We start from the raw sequence: 23412 nt of genomic DNA on the forward strand, positions 1-23412 counted from the left end.
GGGCCCTCAGTCGGTGTTTAAGTGAATGCATGAATTCCTGGTAGAAGGGCTGTTTCTGGAAATCTTTATGCTCAGCACTTACGAGGAGTGCATCTAATACATCCCTAACTTATTTTGTTATCAGAGCCTTAAAAGACAGTGTATCAGACCATGTGGTTGTATAGTTAAGGTTCAGTGTTTCAAATAAGAGCAGTCTTTGTGGGCGCCTCATTTTTTTTCTAGCTACTTATGTCTTCTCTGGCAGATGGTCTAACGGCTGGATAGAGGCATATTTTTAGTTTGAATTTCCTGCGCTTACAGAACGTTTTTATCTAATTTGTAGCTACTGGGGTTCTTTCTTCTCTGGGGCCACCTGAAGGCTTTCAAACACAGTAATGAGCCCTCCTCGGGCTGGGAAATAGGAAGCTATGTTTTAACTGCCGTGATCACTGGATGAAAGGAAACATGGCTCCATTCTGTTCTCTTGCCAGGTGGAATTATTTTTTTCTTTATGATGGTTCCAAGGTAAAGGAAGAAGGCGATCCAACAAGAGCTGGCATTTGTTATTTTTATCCGTCCCAGGTAAGCCACACAACATTTTATTGTTCAGTGGGGATCCCAGTGCCTCCAAGTGATAACTTTTCAAAAGTATAGGGTTTACATTAGGACAGTTTGGCTAATCCAGACAATGACATTTCTACTGTCTTATTCTTAGTTGTACTATTTCTTGTTGTTCTGGTCTTAAAATTTCCAGGCAGCTCAGCACTTTCATTGTCTTTAGCTTTCTATTTCCATCATGATTTTTGTCTGCTTCCCTCTACCCCCAATTTTTTGATCAGCTCAGTTTTTAAAAGTTAGTATTCAGCTGGGCACGGTGGCATATATCTGCAATCCCAGCTCTTTGGGAGGCTGAGGTGGGTGGATCACCTGAGGTCAGGAGTTCGAGACCAGCCTGGCCAGCATGGTGAAACCCTGTCTCTACTAAAAATCCAAAAATTAGCTGGGCGTGGTGATGTGCTCCTGTAATCCCAACCACTTGGGAGGCTGAGGCACGAGAATCACTTGAATCCGGGAGGCAGAGGTTGGAGTGAGCAGAGACCACACCATTGTACTCCAGCCTGGGCAACAAGAGTGAAACTCCATCTCAAAAAAAAAAAAAGTTTGTATTCAAACATATACAAAAACAGAGAGGCAAGTATCATGAACCCTCATGTGCCATTAGTAACTTCAACAATTATCAATACTTTGTCTTTTTTTTTTTTTTTTTTTTTTTTTTTTTTTTTTAAGACGAAGCTCACTCTGTTGCCCAGGCTGGAGTGCAGTGGCACGATCTCAGCTTACTGCATGCTCCACATCCCGGGTTCACGGCATTCTCCTGCCTCAGCCTTCTGAGTAGCTGGGACTATAGGCGCCTGCCACCATGCCTGGCTAATTTTTGAATTTTTAGTAGAGACGGGATTTCACCATGTTAACCAGGATGGTCTCAGTCTCCTGACCTCGTGATCCACCCGCCTCAGCCTCCCAAAGTGCTGGGATTAAAGGCTTGAGCCACCGCGCTCGGCAATACTTTGCCCATTTTATATGACCTATCTTAACCTCCTCTTCTCTCTCTTTTTTTTTTTTTCCTGGAGCAAATTCTAGGTGTTGCATCATCTCACCAGTATCAAGCAACATCTCTAACTAAAAAGGACATTATTTTAAACATTACCACACGTAACAAAAGTTACAGTAATTAGCAACAGTAATTCCTTCATATTACCTGCTACCCAGACTATATTCAGATTTTGCCTAATATATTGTCTTGGATGTTACTTACTCTGCTCTTCCTTCCTTCCATCCACGTATCCTTCCATCTTTCCATCTCTTTCTCTTTTTCCTAATAAGGATCCAAACAGCATCCACATATTCTATTTGGTTATTTTGTATTTTAAGTCCCTTTAATAACAGTCCTCATCCAGCCACTCATCTTTTCTCCCCTCCTCCATGCCATTGAATTATTGAAGAAACCAGGTCATACGTGTAGTAGAGTGTTAGAATGTCCCACACTCTAGATTTGGCTGCTTTGTTTCTCATAGTGGTGTCATTTAATGTCTCCTATCCACTGTATTTCCTTTACATTAGTAGTAAGATCTAGAGCCTTGGTTAGGTTCAAGCTCAATTTTCTAGGTAAGAATTCTTCATGGGTGCTGTGTACATTTCCTGTGCATCCCGTACTGTCTGGCTGTCCTGTGCTTTAGTTAAGACTAAGGTTGATTAGGAGATTCTGTATTTTCCCTCCTGTGACCGTGCTCTGACATAGATAGTTGGGGTTAATCTGGGTCACTCTGGCCACTCTGTGTAGGGGATTTGAGTAGGAGTGAAAGGCTCATGCTTCTGCTAAGCATATGCCTATAATCCTAGCAACAGAGATGCAGTTCTGCGCAGTCATCTCATGTGTTCCTGCTGGGTGTTCTCTTAGGGTTCAGTCATCTCAGGCAGGGGTTGGCAAACTTTGTAAAGGGCCAGACAGTAAATATTTTAGGCTTTGCAAGGCACGTAAGGTCTCAATCACATATTCTTCTTTGTTGTAACCTTTAAAAAGTTTAAGAACCATTCTTAGCTTACAGGCCATGGGAAAACAAGCAACAGACTGGATTTGGCTTGCAGACTTCAGTATGCTGTAAGAAATGATGCAAGAGTTCAAGAATTTCAGCTTCCTATCTGGAATGTGCTCCTTTCCCACAGACCCTGCTTGACCAACAGGAGTTGCTTTGTGGACAGATTGCTGGAGTCGTCCGCTGTGTTTCTGACATTTCTGACTCTCCTCCTACTCTTGTTCGTCTGAGAAAACTGAAGTTTGCCATAAAAGTTGATGGAGATTACCTTTGGGTAAGTTGAATAGGCAGAATCAGTGCAGAAGTGTTGCAATGATAAGTTTAGGAAGTTATGCTGTTTCTGAGTCTTGAATTTAGAATTATCCCCCCAACCACCGCATCCGTGTACCGTGTTTAGTAATCACCCTCACTTCCTGTGGTACTCTCTGCATCTGCCCATTATTGTTGAGTGCTCTCCAAAACATTTCTAACATATCCTGCAATGCACATGGCTGGTTTCTCCTTTCCTTTCAAAGACTTAGGCCAACTTGTGGAAATTCTGTTTACTCTGTGTTGTAAATTGAGTTTTTATCGTCATCTTTTCTTCTCCATACTCTCTACACTTACTGGGTAAGTGACCCAGAAAAAACACTGATAGATATGTGTTAGGTTTCAGAGAACCCATTTAAAAAAATAAAAGAGAGTATTGCTTGAGTCCAGGAGTTCGGTATCAGCCTGAGCAACATAGTAAGACCCCGCTTTACCAAAAAAATTTAAAAATTAACAAGGTGTGATGGCTCATGCCTGTGATCTTAGCTACTCAGGAGGCTGAGGAGAGGATTGCTTGAGCTTAGGAGTTTCAGGCTGCAGTGAGCCATGATTGCCATGCACTCTAGCCTAGGCAACAGAGTGAGACCCTGTCTTAAAAAAATAAATAAATAAAAATCATTCCTTTACATTCTAATAGTAGCATATAATCTAAAGTGCTGTTTCTCATGGCTACATTTATTTTAAGGCTTCCTGAGGTAAAGGGATGCTTAAGTGTGGGATGCTGTATTCAACTTTGTAGGTATTATTTCCAACATTTTGTTATGAAAATTTTTTAACATACTGAACAGTTGAATTTCACAGTGAATACTCATATACCTCCTTAATTCTACAATTAGCATTTTATTATAGTTGTTTTATTACCTATCTATTCATTCCTTAACCCTCCCATTAATTCAAATTATTTTTATTTTATATTGTTGAGACAGGGTCTCAATCTGTTGTCCAGGCTGGAGTGCTGAGGTGCGACCTTGGTTTACTGCAACCTCCGCCTCCCAGACTCAAATGATCCTCCCACCTCAGCCTCCTGAGTTGCTAGGACCACAGGCATGCACCACCATGCCCAGCTAATTTTTTTATTTTTTTATTTTTTTAATTTTTTTTATTATTATTATTTTTTGAGACGGAGTCTCGCTCTGTCACCCAGGCTGGAGTACAGTGGCCGGATCTCAACTCACTGCAAGCTCCGCCTCCCGGGTTTACGCCATTCTCCTGCCTCAGGCGCCCGCCACCTCGCCCGGCTAGTTTTTTATATTTTTTAGTAGAGACGGGGTTTCACCGTGTTAGCCAGGATGGTCTCGATCTCCTGACCTCGTGATCCGTCCGTCTCGGCCTCCCAAAGTGCTGGGATTACAGGCTTGAGCCACTGCGCCCGGCCGCCCAGCTAATTTTTTAAATTTTTTCTGGAGGCAGGGTTTCACCATGTTGCCCAGGCTGGTCTTGAACTCCTGAGCTCAAGGAATCCTCCCACCTTGGCCTCCCAAAGTGCTGGAATTACAGGCGCAAGACACTGTAACCCAGCCCCAAATTATTTTGTTACAATTTTCAAAGTAAGTTGCACACATTAGTGTACTCTCCACACAGATACTCTATCATGCATATCATCAACTAAAATATAGTGTTTGGGGCCGAGTGCTATGGCTCATGCCTGTAATCCCAGCACTTTGGGAGGCTGAGGCGGGCGGATCACCTGAGGTCAGGAGTTCAAGACCAACCTGACCAACGTGGAGAAACCCTGTCTCTACTAAAAATACAAAATTAGCCAGGCATGGTGGCACATGCCTGTAATCCCAGCTACTCAGGAGGCTGAGGCAGGAGACTCGCTTGAACCTGGGAGGCAGAGGTTGCAGTGAGCCATGATTGCACCACTGCACTCCAGCCTGGGCAACAAGAGTGAAACTCCATTTCAAAAAAAAAAAAAATTAATGTTTGTTTGTGGTTACATGCTTTACAGGCATCTGTCTTGCCGCTTAACATTTGTGAAATTCGTTCATGTTGTTGCATCTGTCGGTGTTCATTCCATTTTATTAAACAGTATTCTGTTGTCTGAATAGATCACAATCTAGTCTTCTTTTGATGGACATCTGAACTGTGTCCTGTTGGGGACATTAAGGATAAGGCTTCTAGGAGCATTCCTATACAAGTATTTTGGTGAACACATGTTTTCATCTCTCCTGGGTGAATATCCAGTCCTGGAATTGCTGGGTCATAGAGTAGGTGTATGTTGGATTTTATAGGAAACTGTTAGACCTTTTCCTTTAGTGGTTGTACCATTTTACATTCCTACCAACAGTGTATGAGAATTCCAGTTACTCCACATCCTCGTCAGCATTGAGATTGACAGTCTGTTCATCTTAGCCATTCCGCTGGATGTGCAGTGGTATGTTATTGTGGTTTTAATCTTCACTTCCCTAATGACTAATGATACTGAGGCCTTTTCATGTGCTTAATGACCACTTGAATTTGTGAAGTGTCCAAAGCCCTGCCCATTTTTTAAATTGGGTTTTATTTTTTTAATTGTAGTTCTTTTTATATCCTAGATACCAGTTCTTTGTCGGATACATCTTTTTAAAATAATTTCTCCCAGTTTGTGGCATGCCTGTTAATTTTCTTTGTCTTCTGATGAGCAGAAATTTTGCATTTTAATGAAGTCTAACTTACCAATTTTATCTTTTTATGGTTATTGCTTTCTGTGTCCTGCCTGAAAAAACCACTGCCTACTCCATTGGAGGAGATAGTCTCCCTTTTTTATTTTTGTAAGAATTTTATAGTTTTAGCTTTTAAATTTAGATCTGTAATCCACTTTGGGTTAATATTTGTGAATGGTGTGAGTAGAGGTCAAGGATCTTTTTTTTTTTTTTTTTTTCCTGGATAACCAGTTCTTCCAGCATCATTGTTGAAAACATTTTCCTTTCCCTGTTGGATTTCCCTTTGGTTCCTTTACCAGAGATCAGATGACCATTTAAGTGTGGGTCTATTTCTGGACTCTCTTTGGCTTTTCCACAGATCTGTTTGAAGGTTATGTGTGAGTACCACACTGTCTTGACTTCTATAGCTTTATAGTAAGTCTCGAAACCAGATAGTATAAGTCCTCCAACCTTATTCTTTTCTCAAGATAGCTTTGGATATTTCAGGTTCTTTGTGTTTTCATTGTACAATCAGTTTGTCAGTTTCTGAAGAAAAGCTGGTAGGATTATGATTGGAATTGCATTCAGTCTGTTTATCAATTGGAAGAATTGAACACTTCTTACATGCCAGACTGTTGTAAGGTCTTGGATTACATCTGGGAACAAAGCAAAGATCCTTGTGCTACTGTAGCTTACATTCAGAGGAAATTTTTGTTTATTTGTTTTCTGTCAGGGTTTATTAGTTTAAATATCTGATGATTCCCTTAGGACAGATTCCTAGAGGTAGAATTATTACATCAAGTAATAGGAACTTTTTCAGACTCTTTAAACGTATGACCAGATTACTTTCTAACTCAGCAAGCACTTTTTTTTTTTTTTTTTTTTTGAGACGGAGTCTTGCTCTGTTGCCAGGCTGTGCAGTGGCGCCATCTCAGCTCACTGCAACCTCCACCTCCCAGGTTCAAGCGATTCTTCTGCCTCAGCCTCCCGAGTAGCTGGGACTACAGGCGCATACCACCACGCCCAGTATTTTTAGTAGAGACGGGGTTTCACCATGTTGGCCAGGATAGTCTAGATCTCTTGACCTTGTGATCCACCTGCCTCAACCTCCCAAAGTACTGGGATTACAGGCATGAGCCACCGCACCCGGCCAAGTATTTATCTCCTGTAGAACTAACCACTACACTCAGCATTTTGGAGATCTAGAGCTGGGAAGATTGCAGCCAGTTCTTGCTCTTAAAGCACTCCATCCAGCTGGAGAGACATGATGGCCATTCAAGAAGGAGTTTGAGTCCTGTCCATTGTTTGTAATGGAATCCAGATTAAACATCCACTGTCCAAATAACAGTCCTAACAATGCAAGGGTCAGAAGAAAGGTCAGCGTTATTGGCTCGAGTTAATAGAACAGACCTCATGGAGATACTGAAATCTGGTGGGCACTGAAGGTTATGAGTAAGTTCTGGGGAAATGGACAATAAGGATGAGGACATTTGAGATTGCGCAACAAGAATTGAGGTACAGAACTTATTTGTCTGTGGAGATTAACTTGGCCAGAATGGAGGGTGTAGACTCAGGCATAATAGAAGATCAATTTCAATGGGCCAGTGAAGTCAGGTAATTGAGAGCCCTGGATGCCAGGATTCTGGGCTTGGACTCAAAGAGAAGGAAAATGCTTGTCTTCTGGTTTCTCTCTTTACAGGTGCTGGGCTGTGCTGTGGAGCTCCCTGATGTCAGCTGCAAGAGGTTTCTGGATCAGCTAATAGGATTCTTTAATTTTTACAATGGACCTGTTTCGCTAGCTTATGAGGTACGAGTATGGGGTTGAGGAGTCTTATATTGGGCCTCTTTATAAAAACCGATATTGCCAGAATGCAGCACTTACTCTGGGGTCTGTTATACTTCCTATAAACACATTGTGTGTGGGGACAAGGTCAGGGGCTCTCGGAGCCCCCTCATATGCCTTTGGGCCTAGTGGCATAGGTCACATTTATTCCAAATGTTTATACCCTTCTCGTCTCTGGGATGTTTAGAAAGCACAGGCCCTGCTTGCCACCCCCACCTGGCAGGTGGATCCGTGATTGGGTAGGTTTAAAACAAGTCCTCCCTTCTGGTCAGTTTCCTGTGTGAGGAACAATTTTTGAGGTAGCTGGGACTCTGGCCAAAGAGTCTGTCCCTCAAAATCTCAGATATTGACCTGAGGCTCTTTCTGTTTTAGAACTGTTCTCAGGAAGAACTGAGCACGGAGTGGGACAGCTTCATCGAACAAATTCTGAAAAACACCAGTGATCTGCATAAGATTTTCAATTCCCTCTGGAACTTGGACCAAACTAAAGTAACATTTTCATCCTCCTTATTCATTTTATATGTAAAATTAGGACTTCTGGATACTTTTTAATATTCCCAAAGTGAACTGTATCTGGAAAAGTGAGTAGAATGTCACTTCTCAGGCAGGGCCATGACAAGGCATGTCACTTCTCAGCCTCATTTCCCTTTTCCAGAGAATGGTGTCAGCATACCTGCCTTCTAGAACTGTTTTGATGGTCAAGTGAAACCGTACCTCAAATGACACCAAGTAAATGCTCAGTAAAGGGAATTACTGTTTTGTTCATGCCTCAGAAGTGTTAAACTCAGTAATCTGAAGGCCTTCTCTCTTCTCTCTTGATATTCTTATCATATGATCTAGTTATTCTCAGCATCAAAAATGCCCAGCATGAACATTTCAAACACATGGTTGCTGTCTTTGAGAGATAGTGGTTGGGAACTATTTTTGTATCTCTGAGCCACTCCGTTTGCGGTTAACACTCAGTGAAACCGAGGCTGCTTGTGTGGCTGGCCTGACCACCTGTGCTGCCCCATTAGGAGGCAGCTACCTGGGCCCTGACTCACAACCCTCTCCTGTGTCTCACTGCAATAGTAAATAGTGTCCCTGTAGCAGGGGTGTGGCGCTGTGATTCAGCCTTCGCAGAGCATGACTCCACCAGACATGGGGAAGGGTTTTCCCTGCTCCAGTCTGGAAAACTTCCTGCAGCTGGCCCCAAAACTTTATAGAATGGCTGGCTGGGACGGAGCACAGTCTTGAGGCTAGGAAGAATAAATTTCTTAATGTGTCAGCAGCTCCGGAGGCTCCATTAACACTAGTTCTAACAGCTGGTGGATACTTGCTGGTTCTAGCTGGCAGGTGGAAGTCTGAGGAGGCTGCTGGCTATTGCTGGCTCTTCCTGACCAGGTCCAGATGCTTTTCTTGTATTTTTAGAGACTTCTAGGCCACTGACTCCATACAAGGAATGTGGAACTGAGGCGTATTTCCCCGAGTGAAAGAGCATGATGTTTTCATTTTTTGTGATGGAATAGAGTCATGGAACCTAGTCAGACATCAGGCCACCTGTATCGCCATGGGGATTGTGCTTCAGAAGGAAGGTGGAGGATAGGGTAGGTGGGTTTCGCCTGGTACCATGACGTGTGTTTATAGGATACACCCTCTTCTGCTGCTGCCATCAGGTCTTAGCATTGTCAGTGTAGATAGTCAGGGTCTCCCAGGCCATCTACTCTGACCCCTTTGGCAGTTTGGTGGGCATCTTGCTCTTTCTGTGTATTTGTGCCCACCGGTACATATATGCATATATTGATTTTGTTTATTTTTGCTATCTCCTTAAATAGGATCACATGGTTTCTGAATGCATATAGTACATATGCCATATTTGCTGCACCTTCTAGCTTCTGGACAGGCCTCCTTGTTGTAAGAATTTGGCATTTAGTGGTGTCAGCAGTTCTGGGTATAGAGAGGTAGAGTAGTCCCAAGCCATGGCACAGGTTTTACTGTGTGACGCATTCTCCTTTTCCAGGCTTTGAGCTACACCCTGTCCAGCTGTTCTGTACAACCCTTTCCCCTTTTCTCCCTTCCTGATTGTGAGCATGCTGATGGGTGGGCATGATGCCTCTTGCCCTGCACAGGTGGAGCCCCTGTTGTTGCTGAAGGCAGCCCGCATTCTGCAGACCTGCCAGCGCTCGCCTCACATTGTCGCTGGCTGTATCCTCTATAAAGGACTGTGAGTAACTCCAAACCCCTCTCCTCCAGCCCTATTCCCCTGCTGCACAACTGACCATCAGCCACCTCCAGATCATGGTGGGGAGCTCAGTCTCTGGCCAATTCCAAATGGGCTGGTTTTGTCTAATATCAGGTAGTTTAGAAAGACAGGTGTGTACCGGTCTTTGAGCAAAGCTGAGAAATTGGAAATAGTTGTGTTCAGAAAAGAGTTGAGAATATACAAGGAATCCCTATAATTCTCAGTATAGGACATGCTGGAATAGTTGTCAGTCTGCAAAATGCTGATGCAGAGTCCCCAGCTTTGCCAGCAGCCAGCACTGTAAGTCAAGAGGCATGGAAGGGGCTTGGTGTGGCCCTCCTCCTGCTGTGGCCCTCCTCCTGCTGCCCAGAGGCCCTGGTGTGCTTACCTCGGCTCAGCTCTGCAAAGCAGCCTTACAGGCCCTTATGCAGCTGCCTTCCAGCCTCTTGGCTGGGTCTGTGTCTTGGTTGGCCTCTGAGAATTCACTGCACTTCTTCATGTAGTTGGAGGGCCTCTTCGTGAGTCTGAGTGCCCAAGAGCCACTCTAGGTCATCTAAGGCCTCTCTCCTCATGGAGGGTTTGTTCTCACAGCCCAGGGCAGGCAGGGCCATTGTGCTGTGCCCAGAGCTTCCTGAGGAGCAGGCAACTGCTGTGTAACTGGAGAAGCACTCGGGCTCTTGCAGGGGCCCTTGGGCCAGCAAGGCTGGTCCCCAGGTCCTGCCTTCTTTTGCCAGCCATGTGGCCTTGGGCGAGTTGCTTAGCCTCAATTTTCTCTTCTGGGAAATAGACATCCCTTGTGAAGAATGAAATAAGATGACAGATGCGGAAGAACCGAGCATAGACCCTGGTGCACTTTGCACTCTTCTTCCTTGCTCTGGTTCTTATCATGATGGTTCGGAATCAGCTGTGAGACTTCCAAGTTCATCAGCGACATACCCACCAAAGAGAGTATTTTTTCCCCTTTTCTCATTTTGCGTTTCTTAAATATATATATATGTCTTCTCTTTTTTGTAGGGATGAGGTCTTGCTGTGTTGCCCAGGCTGGTCTCAAACGCCTGGCTTCAAGCGATCCTCAGCTTCCCAAAGTGCTTGGATTATAGGCATGAGCCACTGCACCCAGCCTGTATTTAAATTATATAGCTAATACATGAATACATTTTCACTGTAAACAAATCAATCAATAGAGGAACACACAGAGCACAATTTAAACCCCTCCCTTTTTCTTCCTCACTGTTTTTTTGTTTGTTTGTTTGTTTGTTTTTGAGACATAGTTTTGCTCTGCTGCCCAGGCTGTAGTGCAGTGGCATAAACACAGCTAACTACAGCCTCGACTTCTTGGACTCAAGTGATCCTCCCACCTCAGCCTGGGGCAACAAGCACATGCTACCACACCTGGTTAATTTTTTTAACTTTTTTTCTTTTTGTAGAGATGGGGTCTCACTATGTTGCTCGTGGAGGTCTCAAACTCCTAAGCTTAAGTTATTCTCCGACCTCAGGCTCCCAAAGTGCTGTGATTACAGGAGTAAGCCACTGTGCCCAGCCTCTCCCTCACTCTTAACCTGTCCTCATCATTGGCAGTTTGGTGGGCATCTTGCTCTTTGTGTGTGTTTGTGCCCACCAGTACATGTCTGCATATGTTGATTTTGTTTATTTTTGCTATCTCCTTAAATAGGATCACATGGTTTCTCAATGCATATAGTGAAGATTTATTTACCAGTTCATATGGGTCCACCTCATTCTTATGCGGGCTGCACACTTTTTGGGATTCTGGCTGTGTTGTGCTTTACTCTCTTGTTGATGAACATTTTGGTGGTTTACTCATTTTTTAATTGTTTTTGCCATTCTCCGCGTAATGAATATTCTTACACATACATCTTGGTACAAGCTGAGTCAAAGTGTTTGGATATTTTAAATGTTGGCAGGAACTACCAGAGTGCCCTCTGTAAGGGTTTTACCAGTTGAAACTCCCACCAGCCAAGTCCCCAAGATCCTCGTCAACACAGGCTGTTAGGCACCTTTAAAATTCAGTGTTTTGGTGTATTTCTTCTCATGGTGTTCTTGTTCTGTGTGTGACCTCCTAGGATTGTCAGCACTCAGCTCCCGCCCTCCCTCACTGCCAAGGTTCTGCTTCACCGAACAGCACCTCAGGAGCAGGTATTGTAAAGTCCACCCACCTGACTGGATGGCATCCCCCAGAGCACCGGTCACTGAGCCTGAGGCTGGAGGGATCAGGAGCAGAGGCCGCAGAGCAGTTGTTTCTCTCGGGCTTGTCAGGACCCCGAGTCCTCCTCAATAATGAAGCCATTGGCGAGGCTGAAAGAAAATGTTTTCTTCCACAAGCTAGGCTTGGGTAGTTTTTTTTTCCTTCAAACCAAGTAAATCTGTGAGAATTCAACTTGCCATAAGAATTTGATATCTCTTTATGTCAGGGAGATGTTAAGACTTCAGAGACAGACTGTAAAGGGTGTGTCTTTAGAAAGATTTAGGGGGCCGGGCACAGTGGCTCACGCCTATAATCCCAGCACTTTGGGTGGCTGAGGCGGGAAGATCACTTGAGGTCAGGAGCTCAAGACCGGCCTGGCCAACATGATGAAACCTCGTCTCTATTTAAAATACAAAAATTAGCTGGGTGTGGTGGTGCACACCTGTAATCCCAGCTACTTGGGAGGCTGAGGCAGGAGAATGGCTTGAACCCGGCAGGCGGAGGTTGGGGTGAGCCAAGATCGCACCACTGCACTCCAGCCTGGGTAGCAAGAGTGAGACTCTCTCAAAAAATAAAAATAAAAAAAATAAGGAAAACAAACTCTTCTAAAATACTTCCATTTTATATTTATTTAATTGTTTTTATATTGAAAAAAAAAGTCATGCATGCTCATTGAGAATAAAATTGCCCATCATTGAACTGTACGGGGATAACCACTGCCAGCGTCTGACGTATTTCCTTCCAGTCCTTTTTTTCTTTTGTGTATGAAGCTGTGGTTTCCAGTGTATCATAAGGCTCTCTTTTTACACTTATTAGATGAGCAGGCCTGTGAAATGCTGGTGGGGCTCTAGTCAGCCTCCTCATCCACTGTTGCTGTAGGTGTCAATTTGAGCAGCCTTTCTGGGAAACACTTTGATAATGAGAACGTTTATTTTTTCCTAATAATTTGACTTCTAGGAATATATCTTAAGGAAATAATGTAATTGCCGAAAAACATTTATACTCAAAACTTGATCACAACAAGCTTTATGAAAGTGAAAAATCAGACAAAACTTGAATGCTTAAGGTAGGAGTTGGCAAACTATGGCCTGTGGGCCACCTGCCTACAGTTGAAGTTTTATTTTGGCTGCTTTTGAGCTATAATAGCAGCGCTGAGTAGGTGGGACAGAGCCCATATGCCCTGCAAAGCCAAAAATATTTACTGTGTTGTCTTTTTTTTTTTTTTTTTTTTTTTTTTTTGAGACAGAGTCTCGCTTAGTCGCCCAGGCTGGAGTGCAGTGGCGCGATCTCGGCTCACTGCAAGCTCCGCCTCCCGGGTTCACGCCATTCTCCTGCCTCAGCCTCCCGAGTAGCTGGGACTACAGGCGCCCGCCGCCTCGCCCGGCTAATTTTTTGCATTTTTAGTAGAGACGGGGTTTCACCGTGTTAGCCAGGATGGTCTCGATCTGCTGACCTCGTGATCCGCCCGCCTCGGCCTCCCAAAGTGCTGGGATTACAGGCGTGAGCCACCGCGCCCGGCCTTACTGTGTTGTCTTTAACACAGAAAGTTTACTAATTACTGGTGTAAGGTAGGTAAATGATTAATTTACTCATATCACTTAAACCTTCATAAAATTTTAATCAGCTGCTTAAAATGGCCAAAGATGTTTTAATGGCAGGAATTGCATGTTACTGTTTTAAGCAGAAATATGGTATTTTATATATTGTAGTCTCAAAAGTATAAAAAATGCATAGGCTTAAGGAAAAAATACCCAATATTAATCGTACTAGTTTGGGGGTGAGGGATTGTATGTGATTTTTTTTTGTTGTTTCAACGCTTTGTCTAGAGTAAACTGAGGTTAGGCTTAGTAATCTAAAGATGATTTTTTAAAAAATCACGAGAAAAGAAAGAACACCATATAATTCTAAGATTGAAAGTCATTTTGGCTAGAAGAGCAGTTCTTGTTTGGTTTGGTTTGGTTTTGGTGGGTTCTTTTGGAACCCTCAGATTGAGATGAGAGATGTTTTCATTTTTGAGAAAAATCATCAGGTTTCAGGCCTCGATTGTGAACCAGAACAAACGAGAGATCTGGTATAGCATTTTGTTTAGGTCACATCTTTGTAGTGAGAGTCACCGTACTTTGACGTTTTTATTATAATGGAATTTATGTGAATTCTACATTGGGGCTGTGGCAGATGTGACTGTATTCTAGAATGAGTTCCCCAGAGGTGTGAAAGAGAACACGAATCTTCAATTTTATTCCCAGAAGGGAGAGTCTGAGAAAATCAGAACATAGAGTGTGACGTGAGTTTGGGTGGAGCTGCTGCCTTGAAGCCTGTGCGGGCCTAGGTTCTTGCTTCATCCCTGCCATAGTGGGAGCCAGCAGCTTGGGGGAGCTTCTGTTCCATCTGCTTGGCTCTTAGCATGTGGTTGGGACAAGCTTTCTGGGCCTGGCTAAGTTTTATGAACAGATGGCACAGCAAATTCCTGATGGTTAGGTCAAGAGGAGAATGTGGTGCCCAGCGCCAACTTCTGTGTGTGTTTGTTTTCAGAGACTCCGTATGGGAGGGGATGCCCCGCAGGAACATGGTAAGTAGTGAGGCACATGGTTGCCTCTTGAGAACGGCGGTCTTTTATACTACCTGTCCCTTACAAGTTATGTGATGGGCCGAGCCATCCGCATGTTTGTTTCCTCTGCTCATAAGATTAGGAAAATGGAGGTAACAGAGCTTCAAGAATCGAGTTACCCGCCAGAACCAGCACCCTAACAGTAAAGCTATGATTTTAGGCATGCCTGTCAAATTCCTGCTTTCAGACCCTCCTTAACTTCATATTGAGAGACTGCTCGGTCAAGTGCCAGGGGATTGTGGTTGGGAGAGGGTAAAGATAAACAGCGACTGACAGAAAGACCTTTTGCAGGATGTGGAGGCATCCTCAGGAGAGTTACTTCAATTTATTCTGAAGCCTAAGTTGGAGCGGATCCCTTTCTTAGTTTATATCTTCTTTAAAAGTGCGTTTCAACCTTTCTCTCCTGAACATCTTCCTTCTACAAAGCTGGGAGTTACGTTGCCTGCAGGGACTCTTTCCTTATTGGGCCCAGGAATTTGAGCTACAGTTTGGCAACCTGTGTCCTGGGCTGTGGAATGCCTTCACAGCACCCCTTTCAGAACTGGTGCGTGGGTCGGATGCATCTCGGAGCCGGTGCGTGGGTCGGATGCATCTCGGAGCCGGTGTGTGCGTGGGATGCATCTCGGAGCTGATGTGTGCCTTAGATGCATCACTCCAGTGCAGTCATTGCCCCTCTGCCCTCTCGCCTCGGGGGAAAGCCCTGTTTATGTTGCTTTGCAATTCCAGGAGCATCATTGCCCCCGAATGTTCAGATTATCCCTGTTTTTGTGACCAAAGAGGAAGCCATTAGTCTCCATGAGTTCCCGGTGGAACAGATGACAAGGTAAGGGAGTGCACAGAGGGTTATCCTTACACCACACCTGAGGGACCCCATTGCATGATTTGTTAAAAAACAAACCTCTGATACATCCCATACTTCCTTAATTCCATCTGCCCCACGCCCTGTCTTGTAAGGGAGCATCTGGATCTTGAGTTCGTTAAGAAACAGAGTGGCATAGTGAGATGATATTGGCTTTCACATCCCAGATCTCTTACTTACCAGCTATGGGACCTTGGGCAAGTCCATTCCCTGCCTGAGCCTCAGTTTTTTCATCTGAAAGGTAGACACAATAGTATCCCTTTCGTGAGTTCATCGTGACAGTTGAAAATAGTATATGTACACGGCTGGGCGCGGTGGCTCAAGCCTGTAATCCCAGCACTTTGGGAGGCCAAGACGGGCAGATCACTAGGTCAGGAGATCGAGACCATCCTGGCTAACACGGTGAAACCCTGTCTCTACTAAAAAATATAAAAAACTAGCCGGGCGTGGTGGCAGGCGCCTGTAGTCCCAGCTACTCTGGAGGCTGAGGCAGGAGAATGGCATGAACCCGGGAGGTGGAGCTTACAGTGAGCTGAGATCCGGCCACTGCACTCCAGCCTGGGCGACAGAGCCAGACTCCGTCTCAAAAAAAAAAAAAAAAAGAAAAGAAAATAGTATATGTACAGCACCTAGTATAGGGCCTGATGCATAGGAGACCTTCCAAATGTGGGTCAGTCTTATTCAGTGGGCTCTGCCATTTTCAGTAGGTGAGCCTGGTGTCACTACATGAAGCCCGGAGGGCCAGATGTTTCTGTATTTTTACTCCTGTGATTTAACTCCAGTGGCCTCTTAGGCTCTGTGGCCTCAGGCACTACCTTGTCCTTGATGCCTGTGCTTTAGTCCTCACTGTGGAAGGGCACTTGCTCTGCAGTCTGTTGACATGCCCCTTCCTCACATCTCCCATTTGCCAGGTCTCCAGCATCTCCAGCAGGATTCCAGGATGGTTCAGCCCAGCACCATCCAAAGGGTGGGAGTACATCTGCCCTGAAAGAAAACGCCACCGGCCCTGTGGAATCCATGGCCTCGACCACCCAAGAGCCCGCATCCCCTGACGAAGCTTTTCCAGATGGCAGGAAGGAGAACGGATGCTTGTCTGGCCATGATCTGGAGAGCATCAGGCCCACAGGACTGCACAGCACTGCTAGGGACGAGGTTCTTGGCCTTAGCTGCTCCCTGGGGAAGGAACTAGTCTTTCTCCAAGAGGAACTTGACTTTTCTGAAATCCACATTCCAGAGGCTCAGGAAGTAGACACGTCCTCAGGTCATTTTGCCTTCCTACATGTGCCTGTCCCAGATGGCAGGGCTCCTGACTGCAAGGCATCTCTCAGCGCCTCCAGCAGCCTGGATCCCACGCCTCCTGAGGACACAGCCATCAGCAGCCTGCACTCTCCCTCCGCTCCTGAGATGCTCACCCAGCCTGGAGCCCAAGAGCAGCTCGAAGACCGTCCTGGCTGTAGCAGCCAAGTCCCCATTCCCAGAGCAGACCCTCTCCCCAGAAGGACCCGCAGGCGCTTGTCACTGCCTCGCTTAGATCCGGGGCAGAGAGGAAACAAGCTTTCCACAGGAGAACAAGGCCTGGATCAAGATGTTGATGGGTTCTGTGAAAGCCACGCAGCCCCCGGTCTGGAATGCAGTTCAGGCTCAGCAAACTGTCAGGGTGCTGGCCCCTCTGCAGATGGAATCAACTCCGGGCTGACACCAGCAGAGTCCTGCGTGGAGCTCGTGAGGATGAACCTCTACACTCACTGCGTCAAAGGGCTGGTGCTGTCCCTGCTGGCCGAGGAGCCGCTGCTGGGAGACAGCGCAGCCATAGAGGAAGTGGTGAGTGTCCTCAGACTTTCCCCTGCCCCTCTGCGGCCTCTGCTGATCTCCTGTGCTTCCCTCACAGCACTGTGCCAACACCCAGGGAAGGGATAAAGGCTCAGCCTTCAGTTGTGTGACCCTGGGCAAAACGTTCTTGTTTAGAAGATGGAGGTAGCACCTGCCTCTGTGGGTTTTTGTTGGGGGTAAGAGTGAGTCAAGCGCATAGCACTGTTGGCATATTGGCATCCAACAGGTATTGGTTCTCTTCTTGCACTGCTTCTAGTTTTGCAGAGTGCAGGCCTTGGAGGAAGGGAAGGCCTGAGATGGAATCCTGGCTCTTGTCCTCTAGCTGTGTGAACTCGCCCACAGACCTTTGTCCCCCTGAGCCTCGGCTAACTCCTCAGTCATACAGGGGTGGTGGTAGACCCTCCTGTTCCAGATGCAGTGAGATAATGCAGGCAGAGGCTGCACGCACACATGCACAGTCACTGGTGTGCCACCCCTACTCATGGCTTCATTTCCTAGCATGGACAGCTCTAGGTTCCATGTCGGCTGGAAACTCCTCTGCAGTGTGTCACAGCCTGGGTTGGAAGTTCCCTGGAAACCCTGTGTTTCCCTCCATAGCCCCAGCATCGTACCTGATCTGAAACTCCCTCCTAGAAGGCTGGGACATCTGAAATCCTAACTGGCTCTGGAGGGCTCTTAAACTATTCCAGCCCCTTCCTCGCTTAGAGGCTTAGAGTGGTAAACTGACCTTCCCCGGGGCCCACGCTGGAGATTCGGTTGCTATAGTAACAGCCTTGCTTTAGTAGGCAAGGAAAGTGGTAGCAACAAGAACAGCAGGTTGAAATTGCTGGAGGGCAAATGGTGTCTTGGGGCTTTCCTTGTTTTTATTCTTAAAACGTATATTATTCTAAGCTGATCTTAGTAGCATGCAGGGCTTGTGACCCTCCATAAATAAGCTAGTCACCTTGGAACACAGAAGAAGAGATAAGACTGCACAGCAGCTTCCTTGCACAGAACTCCTAGCAAGAGAGTGCTCTCTGGAGCTGTCAGGCTTCTCTGTCCCCTTTCCACAGACACTGGATCACTGAGTTACAGCTCATTTGCTTCCTGTATCCCCATTCACCATAGCTGTGAGTGACTACCCACCTCCTTCTTATAACAGTGCAGGGAGTTCTGGCTGCAGTGTTACACGCCTCATCTCCCTGCTGATGCCTTGGTTTTCATGCTCTATTCTGCACAGTGTTGAGCCTTAGAAATGTCATTTTGAAGGGCCCAGTGTTTGAATGCAATAAAGTGGATATAATACCTTTCTTTTTACCTTCCCCACAGAAAGGAAAAAATAGCACAGGCTGCTCTTTGAGGAGATGTATTCTGCACCAACTATATGCGAAATACTTTGCATCTCTTATTTTAGCCAAGCCTTAGAACAGTTCTGGGAGGTAGGCATTGTAACTCCCCTTTGCCAGTAAGAAAACAGCCTCATTGAGATGAAAAGACCTCATGCAAGTGGCAGGTCCAGAGTTCTTGCTGGTTTCTGGTTCCCTGCCCCAGCCTCTCTGTCCCCCCACTGCCCTGCCCTTGCTGTGATAGCTGGGAAGCTGAAGAAAGAGGGTCAGTGTCCTGCCTTCTGTGGCTCGTGCCATGTGGCCTTATCCCCTGGTTTGTCAAAGTCTATCCATGCTGTTATGACATCAGCTTCCATGGGCTTCCGTGGAAAGCAGGGTTTGGTGCTGGCTAGGCCCCAGGAAATAGACTGCAGTTTTATGGAAGAAGAAAAGCTAATCTTTTGTTTTCTTTTTTTTTTTTTTTTTGAGATAGAGTTTCGCTCTTGTTGCCCAGGCTGGAGTGCAGTGGCATGATCTCAGCTCACTGCAACCTCTGCCTCCCGGGTTCAAGTGATTCTTCTACCTCAGCCTCCTGAGTAGCTGGGATTACAGGCATGCGCCACCAGGCCCAGCTAATTTTGTATTTTTAGTAGAGACGGGGTTTCTCCAGGTTGGTCAGGCTGGTCTCAAACTCCTGACCTCAGGTAATTTGCCCGCCTTAGCCTCCCAAAGTGCTGGGATTATAGGCATGATTGCGCCCAGCCCTGAAAAGTTAATCTTTTCTAGTATGGAGTGACTAACTTTGATCAGCCCACTGGTTTGAGAGTGGGTTTGTTAATCAGACCCAGAGGATTTCTGTTTTATAATCAAGAGAGGTGTTTGATTGCCTTTCCAGACGAGCCTTGAAAATACTTTACCTGATTTCCCTGTAGCCCCTCTGCTACTGTCTAGAAAAACCAAATACCCCCAGTTATGTTGAGCACACTCCTTTTGCAAGGGCTCCTTAATGATGTTACATACTCCCTAGCTGCCCTCGTGTCATTTGGCTGTCTTGTCTTTGGCTGGATCAACTTCCACAGGAAGTAGGGGTGGGGTGAGGGGCAACAGGGCTTGGGATGGTGGAAGGAGCTGTGGGTGGAGCAGCCAGGAGAGTTGGCATTGGGGCTGGAATTCCCTCAGAGGGAGCAAAATAGGCTCACACCAGGGGGCAGCATAGAGCCGATGATAGTTCATTACTCAAAACCCAAGATAATCTCATTGACCTTCAAACACAGTGATCAGATTAATTATTTATTACTACAGTAGGACATTGAGCTTCTATGTACAGTAGATGAGGCTTTAAGTTAGTGTGAGAGTGTTGCCATAAAGCATTTTATGAGAAAACACCTTCCCCCAAGTAGGAAACCGGTACCTCTAAGGGAACGTGTGTGCCACATATTACTCCTGCACGCTGTGTCACACGCTGACATTTGTGCCTCTTGCTTTCGTGTGCAGTAGAAGTTAGAGGACCCAGGAATTAGCCTCAGCTCTGCTTCGCCTAGGGCCGTTGTGAGGATCACATTATATAGCAGTATATATCGGGGGCTGGCAAACGTTTTATGTAAAGGACCAGAAAGCAAATATTTTCAGCTTTGCACAGCTTTTCAGCTCTGCTGTTGTAGTACAAAAACAGCCATAGACAGTATATAAATGGTATGGCTGTATTCTGGTAATTATTTATGGACATGGCATTGGAACCTGATATAATTTGTACATGTTACAATATTATTCTTTTGACTTTTTTCCCCAACCACGTAAAAAATATAAAAACCATTAAATCTCAGGCTGTACAAAAACAGGCAACAGACTGGATTTAGTTTATAGGCGGGAGTTTGCCGACCCCTGGTATATGTGAAGGCACTTGGCTATCAGTAAAAAATTATCCACATGTCATCGGACATAGCATCTTGTGATTAACTGTGTGTTTCTTGTTAAGTGATCCTATCTTGAGTGCAAGTTAGGCAGAAGATTCTGGAAGCAGAGCTCAGTGCCTGTGGGGAAACAGTTTTCGGCACGGCTCACTCTCTGTTCCTGTTGTTTCTTCCTCTGGACACCAGCTCAGCATGGAAGGGATGACTGTTAGCAGGTTCTCGAGGTCCAAAAACTTTCGGTGAGGCTGTGGTTTGACTTCATGGTGAATGCTTGTGTGTGCCCATGTGCGTGTCGGTGCATGCACACACACACACATCTGTTCAAATAAGAGGCTCTGTGTTAAACTCAGTGTTGGTCAGGCTCTCTCAGTGATCTGAACATGAGATATTATGCTTGTCTTTCCTGAGTACATATCTTTTTACATAACTCTGCACCCTTGATTTAAACCAAATAGCTCATAAGTTGGCAGTGCTTGGCATTAGATGTGTTCATTTAGTCATTCATTTAATGGATTCATTTACTGAGCACCTACTAGGAGTCAGGCACTCTACTAAGCATTGAGGATACAAAACTGAGCGCATAGTAGAAAATAACTTTGTATGTCACACCTATGGACTTGAAATACCATTTCTGAGACATTCGTACAGGAAAACTGATTTAACACCCCAAAATAACATGTAAGCTTCATGACATTTTCTTCAGAAGCATTCTGTTTGCATCTCTATACTTTTTATGTGCACTTTTTTTCTTACATAGCTGTTGAGAAATAGTCCACAAATTATCTGTGATCTCTAAAGAGATACCATTTCTTTTGTATGATTATTTTCATTTCCTTGACTCTGTTAAAAGGCCCTGCCTCAGGGTAGCACTTTAGAGTTTATGAAGGACTTTTGGATGTGTCATTTCATTTAAGTCACTTGGCAGTCCTGTACTGTTCCCATTTTGCAGATGAATAGAAAAATGAGGCACAGAAAATTTGGTAACTTGCTCCTGGTCATTTGAGTAAAAAGAGAATGAACTTGGGATGTTTTTTACCTGGGTACTGCAAATGCTGGGGGACAGTCGCCTTCTTTCTTGTGGCTGAAGCAGGCCCAGGAAACCCCGTTTCAGACCAAGCCCATTACGATGGGCCTGGCGTACTAAGTCAAGCCCTCAGTGGAGCTTGAAGAACGCCGCACAGCCATTGAAGAATTATATGATAGAATATTTAAAGATGAGAAAAGCAGTTCGTGCTTTGTTGTTAGGTTAAAAAACTATCAGTCATTATTTATGATTTGATCTCGTTTTTACTTTACAGAAAAAGAGTTACACAAAACAATATAGTCCAGTGTTTTCAATTGTACTTAAACTTCATCTCCTTGGACGTTTGTAAAAATACAGGTACTTGACCCACCTCCTTGACAGTCGTCCTCAACTGTGTACCTCCTGTGAACCATCAAGTGCAGAAAGCTGCTTGACTGACACTTAGTCCTTCCAAGAAAGCCAGGACTAGGCTATCAGTGCTAGATGTTGCAGAGAGAAGTTACCTTGTTACATCCGGTGAGGGACTTCTCTACCTGGGGCCAGTGAGAAACACTGGATGATCCCAGGCTGTTTGTAATGTGAAATCATGCAGCCTGGGGAGGAAAGCCATGGTTAAAATAAGATACACCACAGTGGGAACAGTGGCTATTACTGGATGGTGAAAAGATGAGTAATTTTTCTTATTAGATTATTTTTTTACTCATCTCTTTCCTGTCTCCTACAATATAATCATTAATTTAAAAAACATTAGAACATAAGGGTGAAAGAAAAATGTTGGTGAGAGTCCATTTTGCTGGATCAAGTAGGCAGTAAGATACTCCATGAATGATTTATTTTTTTTGTTTGTTTTGTTTTTTGAGACAGAGTCTCACTCTGTCACCCAGGCTGGAGTGCGGTGGTACGGTCTCGGCTCACTGCAGCCTTGAACTCCTGGCTCAAGTGATCCTCCCGCTTCAGTCTCGCAAAGCACTGGGATTATAGGTGTGAGCCACCATACCTGGCTGGAGGATTATTTTTTAACTAAGTCTGTGGTTAACTAGCCCTCAGAAGGCTTGCTGAGGTCAGCCCTACAAGCCCATGACCCTCTCCCCGTTTGCAGTACCACAGCAGCCTGGCGTCGCTGAATGGGTTGGAAGTCCACCTAAAAGAGACACTGCCCAGAGGTGAGACAGCCTCCACGAGCAGCACCTACAACTTCACACATTACGACCGCATTCAGAGCTTGCTAATGGGTAAGAACCAGGCAAGGGGCCCGGGGCGATGGGGATGCCAGATTCTAGAGACGGGTGGAGGTGAGAACTTGAGCCCCAGCATCGTGATGACATGGCTGTGCACAGAGTTGTCGGACCTGCATTCAGGGCTCTCTCTCACCGGGAGCCCACTGCCACTGAGTGTGGCGTTCACTGGGCAGACGCTTGTCTGCTCATGTGTCTGTTTCTGGTGTTTCCCAGTGTTTTGAGAGCAGTTCATGTTCACATAACTGTGATAGGTTTGTCTCAGAATGTTGAGATCCACACGCAGAAACCGGGCGCTGCATCGCATGGCGGCAGCAGCAGAAGCCCAGCACCCCAGGCCTTTGTCTGTGCCCCGGGCAGCCACACTCATAGCCTTGAGCCGTGCTCAGTCCCCGTGTTCAGTACCAGGCTTCAGGGGGTGGGAGGGCAGAGGGTAACTGTCTGCTCTTCACAACTCTGTGTCCTCTTCTGGAAGCAAACCTGCCGCAGGTGGCCACCCCGCAGGATCGCCGCTTCCTCCAGGCCGTCAGCCTGATGCATAGCGAGTTTGCCCAGCTGCCCGCGCTTTATGAAATGACCATCAGGTGAGCCTCCCTGAGTCGATCCCCCACTACTCTCCACGGTCCTGCTTACGGGAACCACCTGTGGGGCCCAGGCAGCTCCTTATTCCTAAGTAGATGAAGAACTTTCCAGTTACTCTCCTTAAGGCCTTCCTTTGTTCCTATTGCCGCCATTATCCACTGTTGTGCGGTCACGTGCCATGGACTTCCTGCTTCCCTTCCTACTTTAGACGCTTGGGGTCCAGCAGTGAAGGAACCTGAGGTCCTCACCATCATGGAGCTACATCCATTACTAGGGACAGCGGCTCC

At 45.7% G+C, this 23412-nt stretch overlaps 1 protein-coding gene across 5 annotated transcripts in view; it reads left to right on the top strand.

The window, feature by feature from the left end:
- HPS4 (HPS4 biogenesis of lysosomal organelles complex 3 subunit 2) overlaps positions 1 to 23412 on the top strand; it is a 31598-nt gene that overhangs the window by 3958 nt on the left and 4228 nt on the right. For 4 of the 5 annotated variants that reach the window (XR_002515340.2, XM_003905351.5, XM_003905352.4 and 1 more), the window contains exons 3-13: positions 471 to 561; positions 2704 to 2847; positions 7206 to 7313; positions 7722 to 7838; positions 9458 to 9552; positions 11652 to 11724; positions 14306 to 14342; positions 15108 to 15204; positions 16152 to 17061; positions 22408 to 22540; positions 23019 to 23127. Coding sequence is in view for 4 of the 5 variants with exons in the window: in XM_003905351.5 (XP_003905400.2) it covers positions 471 to 561; positions 2704 to 2847; positions 7206 to 7313; positions 7722 to 7838; positions 9458 to 9552; positions 11652 to 11724; positions 14306 to 14342; positions 15108 to 15204; positions 16152 to 17061; positions 22408 to 22540; positions 23019 to 23127 (1914 nt within the window). In the remaining variant the exon portion in view is untranslated. The remainder of the gene's footprint in view (positions 1 to 470; positions 562 to 2703; positions 2848 to 7205; positions 7314 to 7721; positions 7839 to 9457; positions 9553 to 11651; positions 11725 to 14305; positions 14343 to 15107; positions 15205 to 16151; positions 17062 to 22407; positions 22541 to 23018; positions 23128 to 23412) is intronic. The other variant, XM_021921421.2, reaches the window with a different exon arrangement.

This window comes from Papio anubis, chromosome 16 (assembly GCF_008728515.1).
Source record: "Papio anubis isolate 15944 chromosome 16, Panubis1.0, whole genome shotgun sequence".
In the NCBI taxonomy this organism is placed as follows: Eukaryota; Metazoa; Chordata; class Mammalia; order Primates; family Cercopithecidae; genus Papio; species Papio anubis.